Source organism: Nerophis lumbriciformis, linkage group LG07 (genome assembly GCF_033978685.3).
Source record: "Nerophis lumbriciformis linkage group LG07, RoL_Nlum_v2.1, whole genome shotgun sequence".
Taxonomy (NCBI): domain Eukaryota; kingdom Metazoa; phylum Chordata; class Actinopteri; order Syngnathiformes; family Syngnathidae; genus Nerophis; species Nerophis lumbriciformis.
In genome coordinates this window covers 47,816,563-47,830,000 of record NC_084554.2, presented here as the reverse complement: position 1 = coordinate 47,830,000, position 13,438 = coordinate 47,816,563, and the positions used below count along the sequence as shown (strand labels likewise).

General features: G+C 41.5%; 1 protein-coding gene across 1 annotated transcript in view; it reads right to left on the bottom strand.

Annotated features, from left to right (window-relative positions):
- Nucleotides 1-7,161, bottom strand: part of LOC133609931 (uncharacterized) — a 22,950-nt gene extending 15,789 nt beyond the window's left edge. The window contains exons 1-3 of the mRNA XM_061966002.1: nucleotides 6,675-7,161; nucleotides 6,346-6,605; nucleotides 6,186-6,257 (exon numbers count right to left, since the gene is read on the bottom strand). Coding sequence (XP_061821986.1) covers nucleotides 6,186-6,257; nucleotides 6,346-6,605; nucleotides 6,675-6,684 — 342 coding nt within the window. The 5' untranslated portion in view covers nucleotides 6,685-7,161. The remainder of the gene's footprint in view (nucleotides 1-6,185; nucleotides 6,258-6,345; nucleotides 6,606-6,674) is intronic.
- Nucleotides 7,162-13,438: the final 6,277 nt, after the last annotated feature.

Here is a 13,438-nt window from a genome sequence, read left to right as displayed (position 1 = left end):
CTGCTCAAACTGTGTGTAATGTGGCCAAAACTATTAAATATACAGTATTTACGGGACTGTAAGCCGCAATTTTTTTTCCTACGCTTTGAACCCTGCTGCTTATAAAACGGTCCGGCTAATTTATGGATTTTTGTTTGTTAACAGCCATTATGTTTTGTATTCAACAAATAGTTTCCCCAAAAGACCGACAGAGACATTGAAAAGGTGTGTTACTGTTTGTGATTTCGCACACTGCAGGTGCTGCGGGTTAAACGTCGACAGTATTTCCTTTTGTTGAGTGCTTTGAACCGGAAGTTCAAGTGCCGTTCCGTCTTCAAGCTGACCATGTATGGGTTCTTCTTTCTTTACAATATAACTAAAACAATTCATACTTACTAAACCGTCACATGTTTGATATGAGTGTTTTCATGCATACTTATATGTTTTATCGTAAAGATATCAAGCTAGCGTCGTTAGCATTAGCTAATATGCTAATGCGTTTACAAGTGTCTGTGTTAGTATTATTATTTTACAATGGCATTCTTTTTGTATTGTTTCAGTTTCTCAAATTCCTCAGTAAATTCACCAAAACGTCACCGTGGAGTTATTGAGTCTGTTTAGCTGATTGGAGAGCTACTGTAGCTTCTGCAGCTAATGGGTCCATGACAATGACTTCCGTTTTGTTTGATCAGCCATTTTACTGCCGTGTTACAGGTACCGTTTGGAAACAATTAAGGTATGTAAATACACATTTACAGAATATTTATGTGTAGATAACTAATTTCACAATGTATATATCTGCGACTTATATATGGAAAAATACTTTTTTCTTCTAAAATTTAGTATATGCGGCTTATATGATATATAAAATATATATATATATGAAATAAATAATTCAATCAATCAATATATACCGGTGAAATCTATAGACCGGAAAAAACGGTACTTGTTAAATAAAACCTCTGCTTTGTTTTTAATGAATACTTAGGCCTACTACGCTACTGTAATTTAATATTGGTCATTATGGTGTTACTAGGAAAACCAAGTGTTTTTCTCAGGTGGTACTTGGAGAAAAAAAGTCAGAGAACCATAGCTCTAAAAGCTTAGTAACTGTTCCCGTCGCCATAGCAACCCTACCGTATCCGATTACTGGATGGGAGCATTAGCGTGGAAGTTGAGAGATTTGGGATTGACGTGAGCGCCTTTGATGCGACCTGCCGGCTCTCAGCTGCAGCATTTTTAGAAACAACTCGCCTCCCGGAGGCGCGGTGACTCACGGTGGGGCGTGATCGCCGCGCTGGAGTACGCAGGCACCTCGAGCGACCGCCGAATGGATTTTAAAAAGCGTCTCCAACGCGACTGATGAGTCACCGTAGACATGTCACCCTCCCACATCCTGAATGAAGGCACCGCCGTTTCACACCGCGATGCATCGCCTTTTCTGCGCATCTTTTCATCGACTCAATGGCTCGCCGGGGACCTTTTGATTGGCTGGTTACTAACGGCAACGTGGGGTTCGCTGCACATCCCAAGAGGAACGTTTGTGTGCTGTGAACTTAAAAATGATGACTATGAGCATTCTTTAACCTGAAAATGGTGGATAACTTGGTTTAGACTCACAAGTCAATGGAAAAATATATATAAATATATTTATATAAACAAACCCCGTTTCCATATGAGCTGGGAAATGGTGTTAGATGTAAATATAAACGGAATACAATGATTTGCAAATCATTTTCAACCCATATTCAGTTGAATATGCTACAAAGACAACATGTTTGATGTTCAAACTGATAAACTTTTTTTTTTTTGTTGCAAATAATCATTAACTTTAGAATTTGATGCCAGCAACACGTGACAAAGAAGTTGGGAAAAGTGGCAATAAATACTGATAAAGTTGAGGAATGCTCATCAAACAATTATTTGGAACATCCCACAGGTGAACAGGCAAATTGGGAACAGGTGGGTGCCATGATTGGGTATAAAAGTAGATTCCATGAAATGCTCAGTCATTCACAAACAAGGAATGGGCGAGGGTCACCACTTTGTCAACAAATGCATGAGCAAATTGTTGAACAGTTTAAGAAAAACCTTTCTCAACCAGCTATTGCAAGGAATTTAGGGATTTCACCATCTACGGTCCGTAATATCATCAAAGGGTTCAGAGAATCTGGAGAAATCACTGCACGTAAGCAGCTAAGCCCGTGACCTTCGATCCCTCAGGCTGTACTGCATCAACAAGCGACATCAGTGTGCAAAGGATATCACCACATGGGCTCAGGAACACTTCAGAAACCCACTGTCAGTAACTACAGTTGGTCGCTACATCTGTAAGTGCAAGTTAAAACTCTACTATGCAAAGCGAAAACCGTTTATCAACAACACCCAGAAACGCCGTCGGCTTCGCTGGGCCTGAGCTCATCTAAGATGGACTGATACAAAGTGGAAAAGTGTTCTGTGGTCAGACGAGTCCACATTTCAAATTGTTTTTAGAAACTGTGGACGTCGTGTCCTCCGGACCAAAGAGGAAAAGAACCATCCGGATTGTTATAGGCGTAAAGTTGAAAAGCCAGCATCTGTGATGGTATGGGGGTGTATTAGTGCCCAAGACATGGGTAACTTACACATCTGTGAAGGCGCCATTAATGCTGAAAGGTACACACAGGTTTTGGAGCAACATATGTTGCCATCCAAGCAACGTTACCATGGACGCCCCTGCTTATTTCAGCAAGATAATGCCAAGCCACGTGTTACATCAACGTGGCTTCATAGTAAAAGAGTGCGGGTACTAGACTGGCCTGCCTGTAGTCCAGACCTGTCTTCCATTGAAAATGTGTGGCGCATTATGAAGCCTAAAATACCACAACGGAGACCCCGGACTGTTGAACAACTTAAGCTGTACATCAAGCAAGAATGGAAAAGAATTCCACCTGAGAAGCTTAAAAAATGTGTCTCCTCAGTTCCCAAACGTTTACTGAGTGTTGTTATAAGGAAAGGCCATGTAACACAGTGGTGAACATGCCCTTTCCCAACTACTTTGGCACGTGTTGCAGCCATGAAATTCTAAGTTCATTATTATTTGCAAAACAAAATAAAGTTTATGAAATATCTTGTCTTTGTAGTGCATTCAATTGAATATGGGTTGAAAAGGATTTGCAAATCATTGTATTCTGTTTATATTTACATCTAACACAATTTCCCAACTCATGGAAACGGGGTTTGTATATACGTATATACACCAGTAGTGGGCCGTCTGGGCCAGCAAGACCTTCTCTGCTGGCCTATCATAACCAGAAATCATGATCATAATTAAAGATAAAAGTCATTTTTAATTTACTTTCCCTAAATATGTAAAAGTATACATATTCTCTTCATGTCATATTACGCTCCTTCCAGTGCTGTTGTTTTTAGGTTAGAGTTTGTATCCAATCAGAATTCAGCTAGCTTATGTTGCCATGCTGTACCAAATCTGCCCGGGGCCTTCAGAATCAACAATGTGGGCGTCCGTGCACTGTAAGTGGACGAACACATACGGTTGATGAACAATCGCCATAGCCAATTAGATCACGAGTTGTTGTCAGTAAGGCCTTACGCTGTGATTGGATACTCACTTGGAAGTCCCAAGTGAGTATCCAATCACAAGTTAAAGTTAAAGTATCAATGATTGTCACACACACACTAGGTGTGGCAAAATTGTTCTCTGCATTTGACCCATCACCCTTGATCACCCCCTGGGAGGTGAGGGGAGCAGTGAGCAGCAGCAGTGGCCGCGCCCAGGAATCACAACCTACCGCTCTCAAGGCGGACACTCTAACCACTAGGCCACTGAGTTGCGACACAAGTTGCGACAACAGGAAGTGGCACAGAAGCCATATGAGCCATAGAAAGGCATAGAAACTCGCCGGTACTCACAAAAAAGGAGAGCAACATGTTGATTAGGTGGCAGATATATATTTGCAAGGCCATTTTCAAGAAGGATATTTAAAGAGAAACTACATCTTGTGAGACGAGGTCGGGCGATGAAATGGGGGAAATGCCCGCCATTTCCACTCAAATCAACCGACTATGAGGAGCTATACGGCGTCGAATGGGTGCTACAAATTGTGAGTTCAAATATTTTATTTCTTAATTTTTTTCACATTTAATATGTTTTTTGCAATTGTATTTTGACAGTACCACATAAGATATGTTTTAATTGCTGACGCGGGTTAATTGATTTTTAAATGCGCCAGAAAATAACCCGTTTTGTACACTGTTGATGGGTTTCATGACCGTAGGGCGTAAATTTAAAGTTAAAGTTAAAATACCAATGACTGTCACACACACACTAAGTGTGGCAAAATTATTCTCTGCATTTGACCCATCACCCTTGATCACCCCCTGAGAGGTGAGGGGAGCAGTGAGCAGCAGCAGCGGTCGCGCCCAGGAATCATTTTTTGGTGATGTAACCCCCAATTCCAACCCTTGATGCTGAGTGCTAAGCAGGGAGGTAATGAGTCCCATTTTTTATAGTCTTTGGTATGACTCGGCCGGGGTTTGAACTCACAACCTACCGATCTCAGGGCGTGAATGTGTTTCTGTATAGTATTTCTCCAGAAATGATCATGTGGTGACATCAATGATGGTATTTTGAGAGGTAATTATTGAAGTCAGACATCACCCACCCTCTAGAACACTCTTCCCAAACCCATCCGTGACTGCCCAGAACTTCAAAAGCCTTCTCAAAACACACCTATCCAGATCTGCTTTTAACCAGTGATTAGTGATTAGTGTTCTGTGTCTTGTAATTGTCCTGTATTATTATGTATTTTACAATGTACTGCTTTTATATTTCCTGTATTTTATATTATTACTTCAAACTGTTTTATATTTTAATTTTTTATCCTGTAAAGCGTCTTTGAGTGCTCTGAAAAGCGCTATACTAAATAAAATGTATTATTATACTAAATAAAATGTATCACTGAAGGCCTAGGTGGGAAACGCACGGACCGCCACTGTATGAATATATATAAACTGTAGGGCTGCGAATCTTTGGGTGTCCCACAATTCGATTCAATATCGACTCTTGGGGTCACGATTCGATTCAAAATCGATTTTTTTTTTCCGATTCAACGCGATTCTCGATTCAAAAACGATATTTTCCCGATTCAAAAGGATTCTCTATTCATTCAATACATAGGATTTCAGCAGGATCTACCCCAGTCTGCTGACATGCAAGCAGAGTAGTAGATTTTTGTAAAAAGCTTTTATAATTGTAAAGGACAATGTTTTATCAACTGATTGCAATAATGTAAATTTGTTTGAACTATTAAATGAACCAAAAATATGACTTATTTTATCTTTGTGAAAATATTGGACACAGTGTGTTGTCAAGCTTATGAGATGCGATGCAAGTGTAAGCCACTGTGACACTATTGTTCTTTTTTATAAATGTCTAATGATAATGTCAATGAGGGATTTTTAATCACTGCTATGTTAAAGTTAAAGTTAAAGTACCAATGATTGTCACACACACACTAGGTGTGGCGAAATTATTCTCTGCATTTAACCCATCACCCTTGATCACCCCCTGGGAGGTGAGGGGAGCAGTGGGCAGCAGCGGTGGCCACGCCCGGTAATCATTTTTGGTGATTTAACCCCCAATTCCAACCCTTGATACTGAGTGCCAAGCAGGGAGGTAATGGGTCCCATTTTTATAGTCTTTGGTATGACTCGGCCGGGGTTTGAACCCACAACCTACCGATCTCAGGGCAGACACTCTAACCACTAGGCCACTGAGTATGTTGAAATTGTAACTAATATTGATACTGTTGTTGATAATATTAATTTTTGTTTCGCTACTTTTGGTTTGTTCTGTGTCGTGTTTGTGTCTCCTGTTCTGAGTGTTGCTGGGTCGGGTTTGCTTTTGGAATTGGATTGCATTGTTATGGTATTGCTGTGTATTGTTTTGTTGGATTGATTCATTAAAAAAAAGAAAAAAAAAAAAAAAGAAAAAAAAGAAGAAAAAAAAAAAAAGAATAAAAAAAAAAATTGATTTTTTAAAAATGAGAATCGATTCTGAATTGCACAACTTGAGAATCGCGATTCGAATTCGAATCGATTTTTTCCCACACCCCTAGTAAACTATCGTCTGAAATCCAGATTTAGACACAACATTATATGTGTTGAGATTTTTTTTTTTTTTTTTGGATAGTTGAACTTCTTACCTCGCTGGCCAGGAGGCTGCATCTCCTGTTGAAGGTTGGATCAGGAAGCAAAGGCTGTCCAGCATCTGAAGCCTCATCACACACACAATTGCGTCAAATTATGAGTACACAATCCAACAAGAGCTGGACCAAATCTACAAAGACCACAAAGTTTGCTCACCTCAAGGCCTCTAGTTTCTTCTGGTTCTTCTTGTCCTCCTTCCTCCTGTCCTCCGCTCTCCGCCCTGTTGTCCTCCTCCGCGTTCTCGTCAGGCTCGCACTTCTTCGTCCCTCCGGATGCGTCTTGGCGAGAGCTGAAGGTCCTCACGGTCTCTTGGAAGGTCTCTCGGAAGGTCTCTTGTGTCTCCATCTCCACCGTGGAAAATTCCTCGGTGTTTGATTTTAAATCAGGTGCGGACGAGGCCTCCTCTCCTTCTATGGCTGGCGTTTGAGACGCTGGATGAGAGTCGAGGAGCACATGTGACCTCACGTCCTCAAAGGTGCACTCACCTGGCTCCATCTCCTCTTTCACGAGACGTTTGACTTCTCAGGTCAGTGCTCTGAGATGGATGAGGCTTCCTTCTGTTCCTCAGTCGGGTCTTTGAGCGCGTGACGACCTGTCGTCTGGGTGTCGTTCATCGAGTACGTCTTATCACGTATGACGGCCGCATTTAGCCCTCCACTCAGGAGCTTATCAGCAATGTGGCCTTCATCGCCGCGTGTTTTTGAGGGTGTCGTATGCTGGAAAGAATGGACTTCCTGCACGCTGACGCGCACGTGCATGCGAGTACAGGTGAGCTCGTCACCTGAAGTTAGGGATGTGTACCGGATTCGGTACTTTTTAAATGCACTGACTGAATTCCGTGGGGTATCAATTACTATAAAATCAAACGGTGCTATATTTCAATATTTTTGTTGCACGTGACGTCTGGGTGCAGATTCATCATGTAAACCAGTGGTGTCAAACTCATTTTAGGTCAGGGGTCGCATGGAGGAAAATGTGTGCGCACGCGAGCCGGACTATAAAAATCATGGCATCCATCCATCCATCCATCTTCTTCCGCTTATCCGAGGCTGGGTCGCGGGGGTAGCAGCCTAAGAAGAGAAACCCAGACTTTCCTCTCCCCAGCCACTTCGTCTAGCTCTTCTCGGGGGATCCCGAGGCGTTCCCAGGCCAGCCGGGAGACATTGTCTTCCCAACGTGTCCTGGGTCTTCCCCGTGGCCTCCTACCGGTTGGACGTGCCCTTAACACCTCCCTAGGGAGCCGTTCGGGTGGTATCCTGACCAGATACCCGAACCACCTCATCTGGCTCCTCTCGATGTGGAGGAGCAGCGGCTTTACTTTGAGCTCCCCCCGGATGACAGAGCTTCTCACCCTATCTCTAAGGGAGAGCCCCGCCACCCGGCGGAGGAAACTAATTTCGGCCGCTTGTACCCGTGATCTTGTCCTTTCGGTCATAACCCAAAGCTCATGACCATAGGTGAGGACGGGAACGTAAATCGACCGGTAAATTGAGACCTTTGTCTTCCGGCTCAGCTCCTTCTTCACCACAACGGATCGATACAGCGTCCGCATTACTGAAGACGCTGCACCGATCCGCCTGTCGATCTCACGATCCACTCTTCCCTCACTCTTGAACAAGACTCCCAGGTACTTGAACTCCTTCACTTGGGGCAGGGTCTCCTCCCCAACCCGGAGATGGCACTCCACCCTTTTCCGGGCGAGAACCATGGACTCGAACTTGGAGGTGCTGATTCTCATCCCAGTCGCTTCACACTCGGCTGCGAACCGATCCAGTGCGAGCTGAAGATCCTGGCCAGATGAAGCCATCAGGACCACATTATCTGCAAAAAGCAGAGTCCTAATCCTGCAGCCACCAAACCGGATCCCCTCAACGCCTTGACTGCGCCTAGAAATTCTGTCCATAAAAGTTATGAACAGAATCGGTGACAAAGGGCAGCATTGGCGGAGTCCAACCCTCCTCACTGGAAATGTGTCCCACTTACTGCCGGCAATGCGGACCAAGCTCTGACACTGATCATACAGGGAGCGAACCGCCACAATCAGACAGTCTGATACCCCATACTCTCTGAGCACTCCCCACAGGACTTCCCGAAAATCATGGCATTAAAACTAAAAAATAAAGACAACTTCAGATTGTTTTCTTTGTCTTACTTTGGCCAAACATAGAACAGACACATTCTGAAAATATCACAATAAAAATATAGAAAAAAATACTGGCAGCGGTGAAGTTTAGACCAGGGGTGTCAAAATCACGGCACGATAACCTAAAAATAAAGATAACTTCAGATTGTTTTCTTTTTTTTAAAATAGAATAAGGTCATTCTGAAATTGTACAAATCATATTGGGTTTTTTTCAATTACTTGTTGCGGTTAATAGTATACATACCGTATTTTTCGGAGTATAAGTCGCACCGGCCAAAGGAAAAAAACATATAAGTCGCACTGGAGTATAAATCACATTTTTTGGGGAAATGTATTTGATAAAACCCAACACCAGGAATAGACATTTGAAAGGCAATTTAAAATAAATAACGAATAGTGAACAACAGGCTGAATAAGTGTACGTTATATGAGGCATAAATAACCAACTGAGAAGGTGCCTGGTATGTTCCATCCATCCATTTTCTACCGCTTATTCCCTTTGGGGTCGCGAGGGCGCTGGAGCCTATCTCAGCTACAATCGGGCGGAAGGCGGTGTACACCCTGGACAAGTCGCCACCTCATCGCAGGGCCAACACAGATAGACAGACAACATTCACACTCACATTCACACACTAGGGCCAATTTAGTGTTGCCAATCAACCTATCCCCAGGTGCATGTCTTTGGAGGTGGGAGGAAGCCAGAGTACCCGGAGGGAACCCACGTAACATATTATGGTAAGAGTCATTCAAATAACTATAACATATAGAACATGCTATACGTTTACCAAACAATCTGTCACTCCTAATCGCTAAATCCCATGAAATGTTATACGTCTAGTCCAGGGGTCGGCAACCCGCGGCTCTAGAGCCGCATGTCTTTAGCGCCGCCCTAGTGACACTCTGGAGCTTTTTCAAAAATGTATGAAAAATGGAAAAAGATGAGGGGGAAAAAAATCTATTTTTTGTTTTAATATGGTTTCTGTAGGAGGACAAACATGACACAAACCTCCCTAATTGTTATAAAGCACACTGTTTGTATTAAACATGCTTCACTGATTCGAGTATTTGCCGAGCGCCGTTTTGTCCTACTAATTTTGGCGGTCCTTGAACTCACCGTAGTTTATTTACACGTATAACTTTCTCCGACTTTCTAGGACGTGTTTTATGCCACTTCTTTTTCTGTCTCATTTTGTCCACCAAACTTTTAAGGTGGTGCATGAAAGGTGAGTTTTGTTGATGTTATTGACTTGTTGGAGTGCTAATCAGACATATTTGGTCACTGCATGACTGCAAGCTAATCGATGCTAACATGCTATTTAGGCTAGCTATATGTACATATTGCATCATAATGCCTCATTTGTAGCTATATTTGAGGTCATTTAGTTTCCTTTAAGTCCTCTTAATCCAATTTATATCTCATGACACACTATCTGTATGTAATATGGCTTTTATTTTTTTGCGGCTCCAGACAGATTTGTTTTTGTATTTTTGGTCCAATATGGCTCTTTCAACATTTTGGGTTGCCGACCCCTGCTCTAGTCTCTTACGTGAATGAGCTAAATAATATTTGATTTTTTTTACTGTAATGTGTTAATAATTTCACACATAAGTCGCTCCAGAGTATAAGTCGCACCCCCGGCCAAAGTATGAAAGAAACTGCGACTTATAGTCCGAAAAATACGGTACTTTATTTGTCAATATTTATTTTTTCTGAGTAAATTATGAGATAATGTTCATCAGTCAACTCATTGGTGTCAGGATAGGGTGGTGACGAACCCCAAGATGCAGAGACGGCAGGCTTGGTGCAGGAAAACATGATATAAAGTCCAAAATTCAGGAAAAAACAGGCAAACTGGAAACAGGGAACAAGAACCAGCAAACGGGGAACTAGAAGACAGCAAGCTGCACACAAGATACAGCAAACAGTCCACAGCATACAGCTTACAATGCTACAGCGCTGACTGGAGGGCAAGGCAGGTATAAATAGCAGCCGACTGATTGACACCAGGTGTGGCCAGGTGCCAATCAGCCGCAGCTGAGGGGAAACAGCGCTCAGGGAGACAAGCAGGAAACTGAACAAAAATAAGAGCGCTGACAGGAAATAAAACAGAGGAAAAACCAAATCATAACCAAACTGTCAGTGACAAGCCTGACAATTGGTGTTAATTTTCAATCTATCAAGATAAAAAAAATTATATAAAAATCAAATTACAGTATGTTATTTATGTAGTTTTCCTCGACTGGTGCACTAACATCATGTGGTTTATTTTGTACATATGTAGCATCATCTACAAATATACAAAGAATTGCTATTGCGACATCCAGTGGACATATTTAGAACAGCTGTTTCTTTCATTCAAAAATTTCAGGTTAATTCTTATACTTAGCAAACTCATCCCGCGGGCCGGATAAAACCTGTTCGCGGGCCTGATTGGGCCCTCGGGCCGTACGTTTGACACCCCTGGTTTAATTCCATGAAGGAACGAAGAAAGTGAATGAATGTTTATAACTGAATACATTTACATATGCATACAAAATTGTTTTCTTTTGTATTATTTTTTGAATGAATTAAGTAACATTTATGACAACCTTTTTCCAAAACACAACATAGAATGTGAGATATAACAAGATAATGCATACATTTATCATTTGTTTTCAAAACGCTTACAAAAAAGTGGGACCCCAAAAATTTACTGTGGCACCCCATTTTTATGACTTGATGGGGTCCCTGGGACCCCATTTTGATCATTCTTAGCGCCAACACTGATGGAGTATTAGTGCGTGCAAAACAGCAGCAGGCGGCTGTGGCCTGCGGGCTGGTTCTAATACTAATCAAATATCATGCCGGGTGCCATAGATTATTCATTTTTGGGCCGGGTCTGTTAAAGTTAAAGTACCAATGATTGTCACACACACACACACACACACACACACACACACACACACACACACACACACTAGGTGTGGCGAAATTATTCTCTGCATTTGACCCATCACCCTTGATCACCCCCTGGGAGGTGAGGGGAGCAATGAGCAGCAGCAGTGGCCGCGCCTGGGAATATTTTTTGGTGATTTAACCCCCAATTCCAACCCTTGATGCTGAGTGCCAAGCAGGGAGGTAATGGGTCCCATTTTTACAGTCTTTGGTATGAGGTTTGAACTCACAACCTACCGATCTCAGGGCGGACACTCTAACCACTAGGCCACTGAGTAGGTTGGCCCCCGGGCCTTAACTTTGACACATAGGACGTAAACGATCACTCAAGCAGCCTTCAGGGCGGACTCAGCCAAACTCCCTCTAAGTAATGTTGCAATTTTCAACACCAACAATGCAAGTATGCTTGGTAGACGAAAAACAATGCGCTAGCTTGATGCTAATTTATATTGGATTTGCCATTGACAGGCTACTATCAGCATTACATTACATGGCGTTTCCAACACCTCCAAATTTGGTAATGAAAACTACAACTAAGATGAAAGTTACAATCAAACAGCTGGTGTGTGATAAACACAATACGTACAGTGCAAACACTTTTTAGGACGCAACATAAACCATTCAGCTTTCTGGAAAAAGGTACTTCTTCGGTAGTCAAGATAGCGTAGATAGCCAATACAGTACTGCCAATTAAGGTCTTGGAAGTGCAACTGCATTGCAAATGAGACTCAAATGTAATTAAAAAAATAAGACATAACAACTGGACACTAAAGTTATCATAAACCGCTCATTTTTAAATGGTATATCTCAATTGACATTTATTAACACGCAAAAAAAAAATTGGTACAGTTGAGAACCCGGGTACCGGGAATTGGTATCGTATCGGTTCAAATGTGACCGGTACCCATTCCCACCTGACGTTGACCATCGTGTCTCTGTGTGCAGGTTAGCAAACACAAAGCGGACAGAATGATGTCCGCACAGCAGCGTGTCGCCGCCGGGAGCTGCCAGAACCGCGGGGAGTGGCGGCAGGTATTCTGCCGCTCACAAGAGGCGTCAGATGGCCGCCGAGGTAAACAGGACCCGGTGGCCATCTGTCGCTGCTCAACAAAAACATCTACAGCTTGTATGCATTATGAGGACGCTAACCGGGTCTCCGTGGCGACCGTTCGACAATCTCGAATAGACCAAAATCCTGGGTAGGATACATTGTTATGCAGAGGTGCACTTATAACAATTCTATAGACATATGATACTATTTATGGTCACAAAGGGTGGCTATTTTGAAGGAACGAGAATAAAAAAAACATGTTTTCAGTTATTTTACCTTTTTTTTGTTAAGTACATAACTCCACATGTGTTCATTCATAGCTTTGATGCCTTCAGTGACAATCTATAATGTAAATAGTCATGAAAATAAAGAAAACGCATTGAATGAGAAAGTGTGTCCAAACTTGTGGCCTGTACTGTATATATATACTACATACACACACTGTATATATACACACACACACACACCCTGTATATACACACACACATATATATACGTATATATATACATATATATATATATATATATATATACATACATACATACATATATATACATATATACATATATATATATATATATATATATACACACATATATATATATATATACATATATATATATATACACACACATATATATACATATATATATATTTATATACATATATATATATTTATATACATATATATATATATATATATATATATATATATATACATATATGTATGTGTGGGAAAAAAATCACAAGACTATTTCATCTCTACAGGCCTGTTTCATGAGGGGGGGTACCCTCAATCATCCTGATGATTGAGGGTACCCCCCCTCATGAAACAGGCCTGTAGAGATGAAATAGTCTTGTGATTTTTTTCCCACACATACATATATTGCGCTCTACTACGGTATCGAGCACTATTTTTTGGATAACCTTATTAAGACATATATATACATATATATATATATATATATATATACATACATACATACATACACACACATATATACACACATATATATATACATATATATACACATACATATATACACACATATATACACATACATATATATATACACATACATATATATACACACATACACATACATATATATACACATA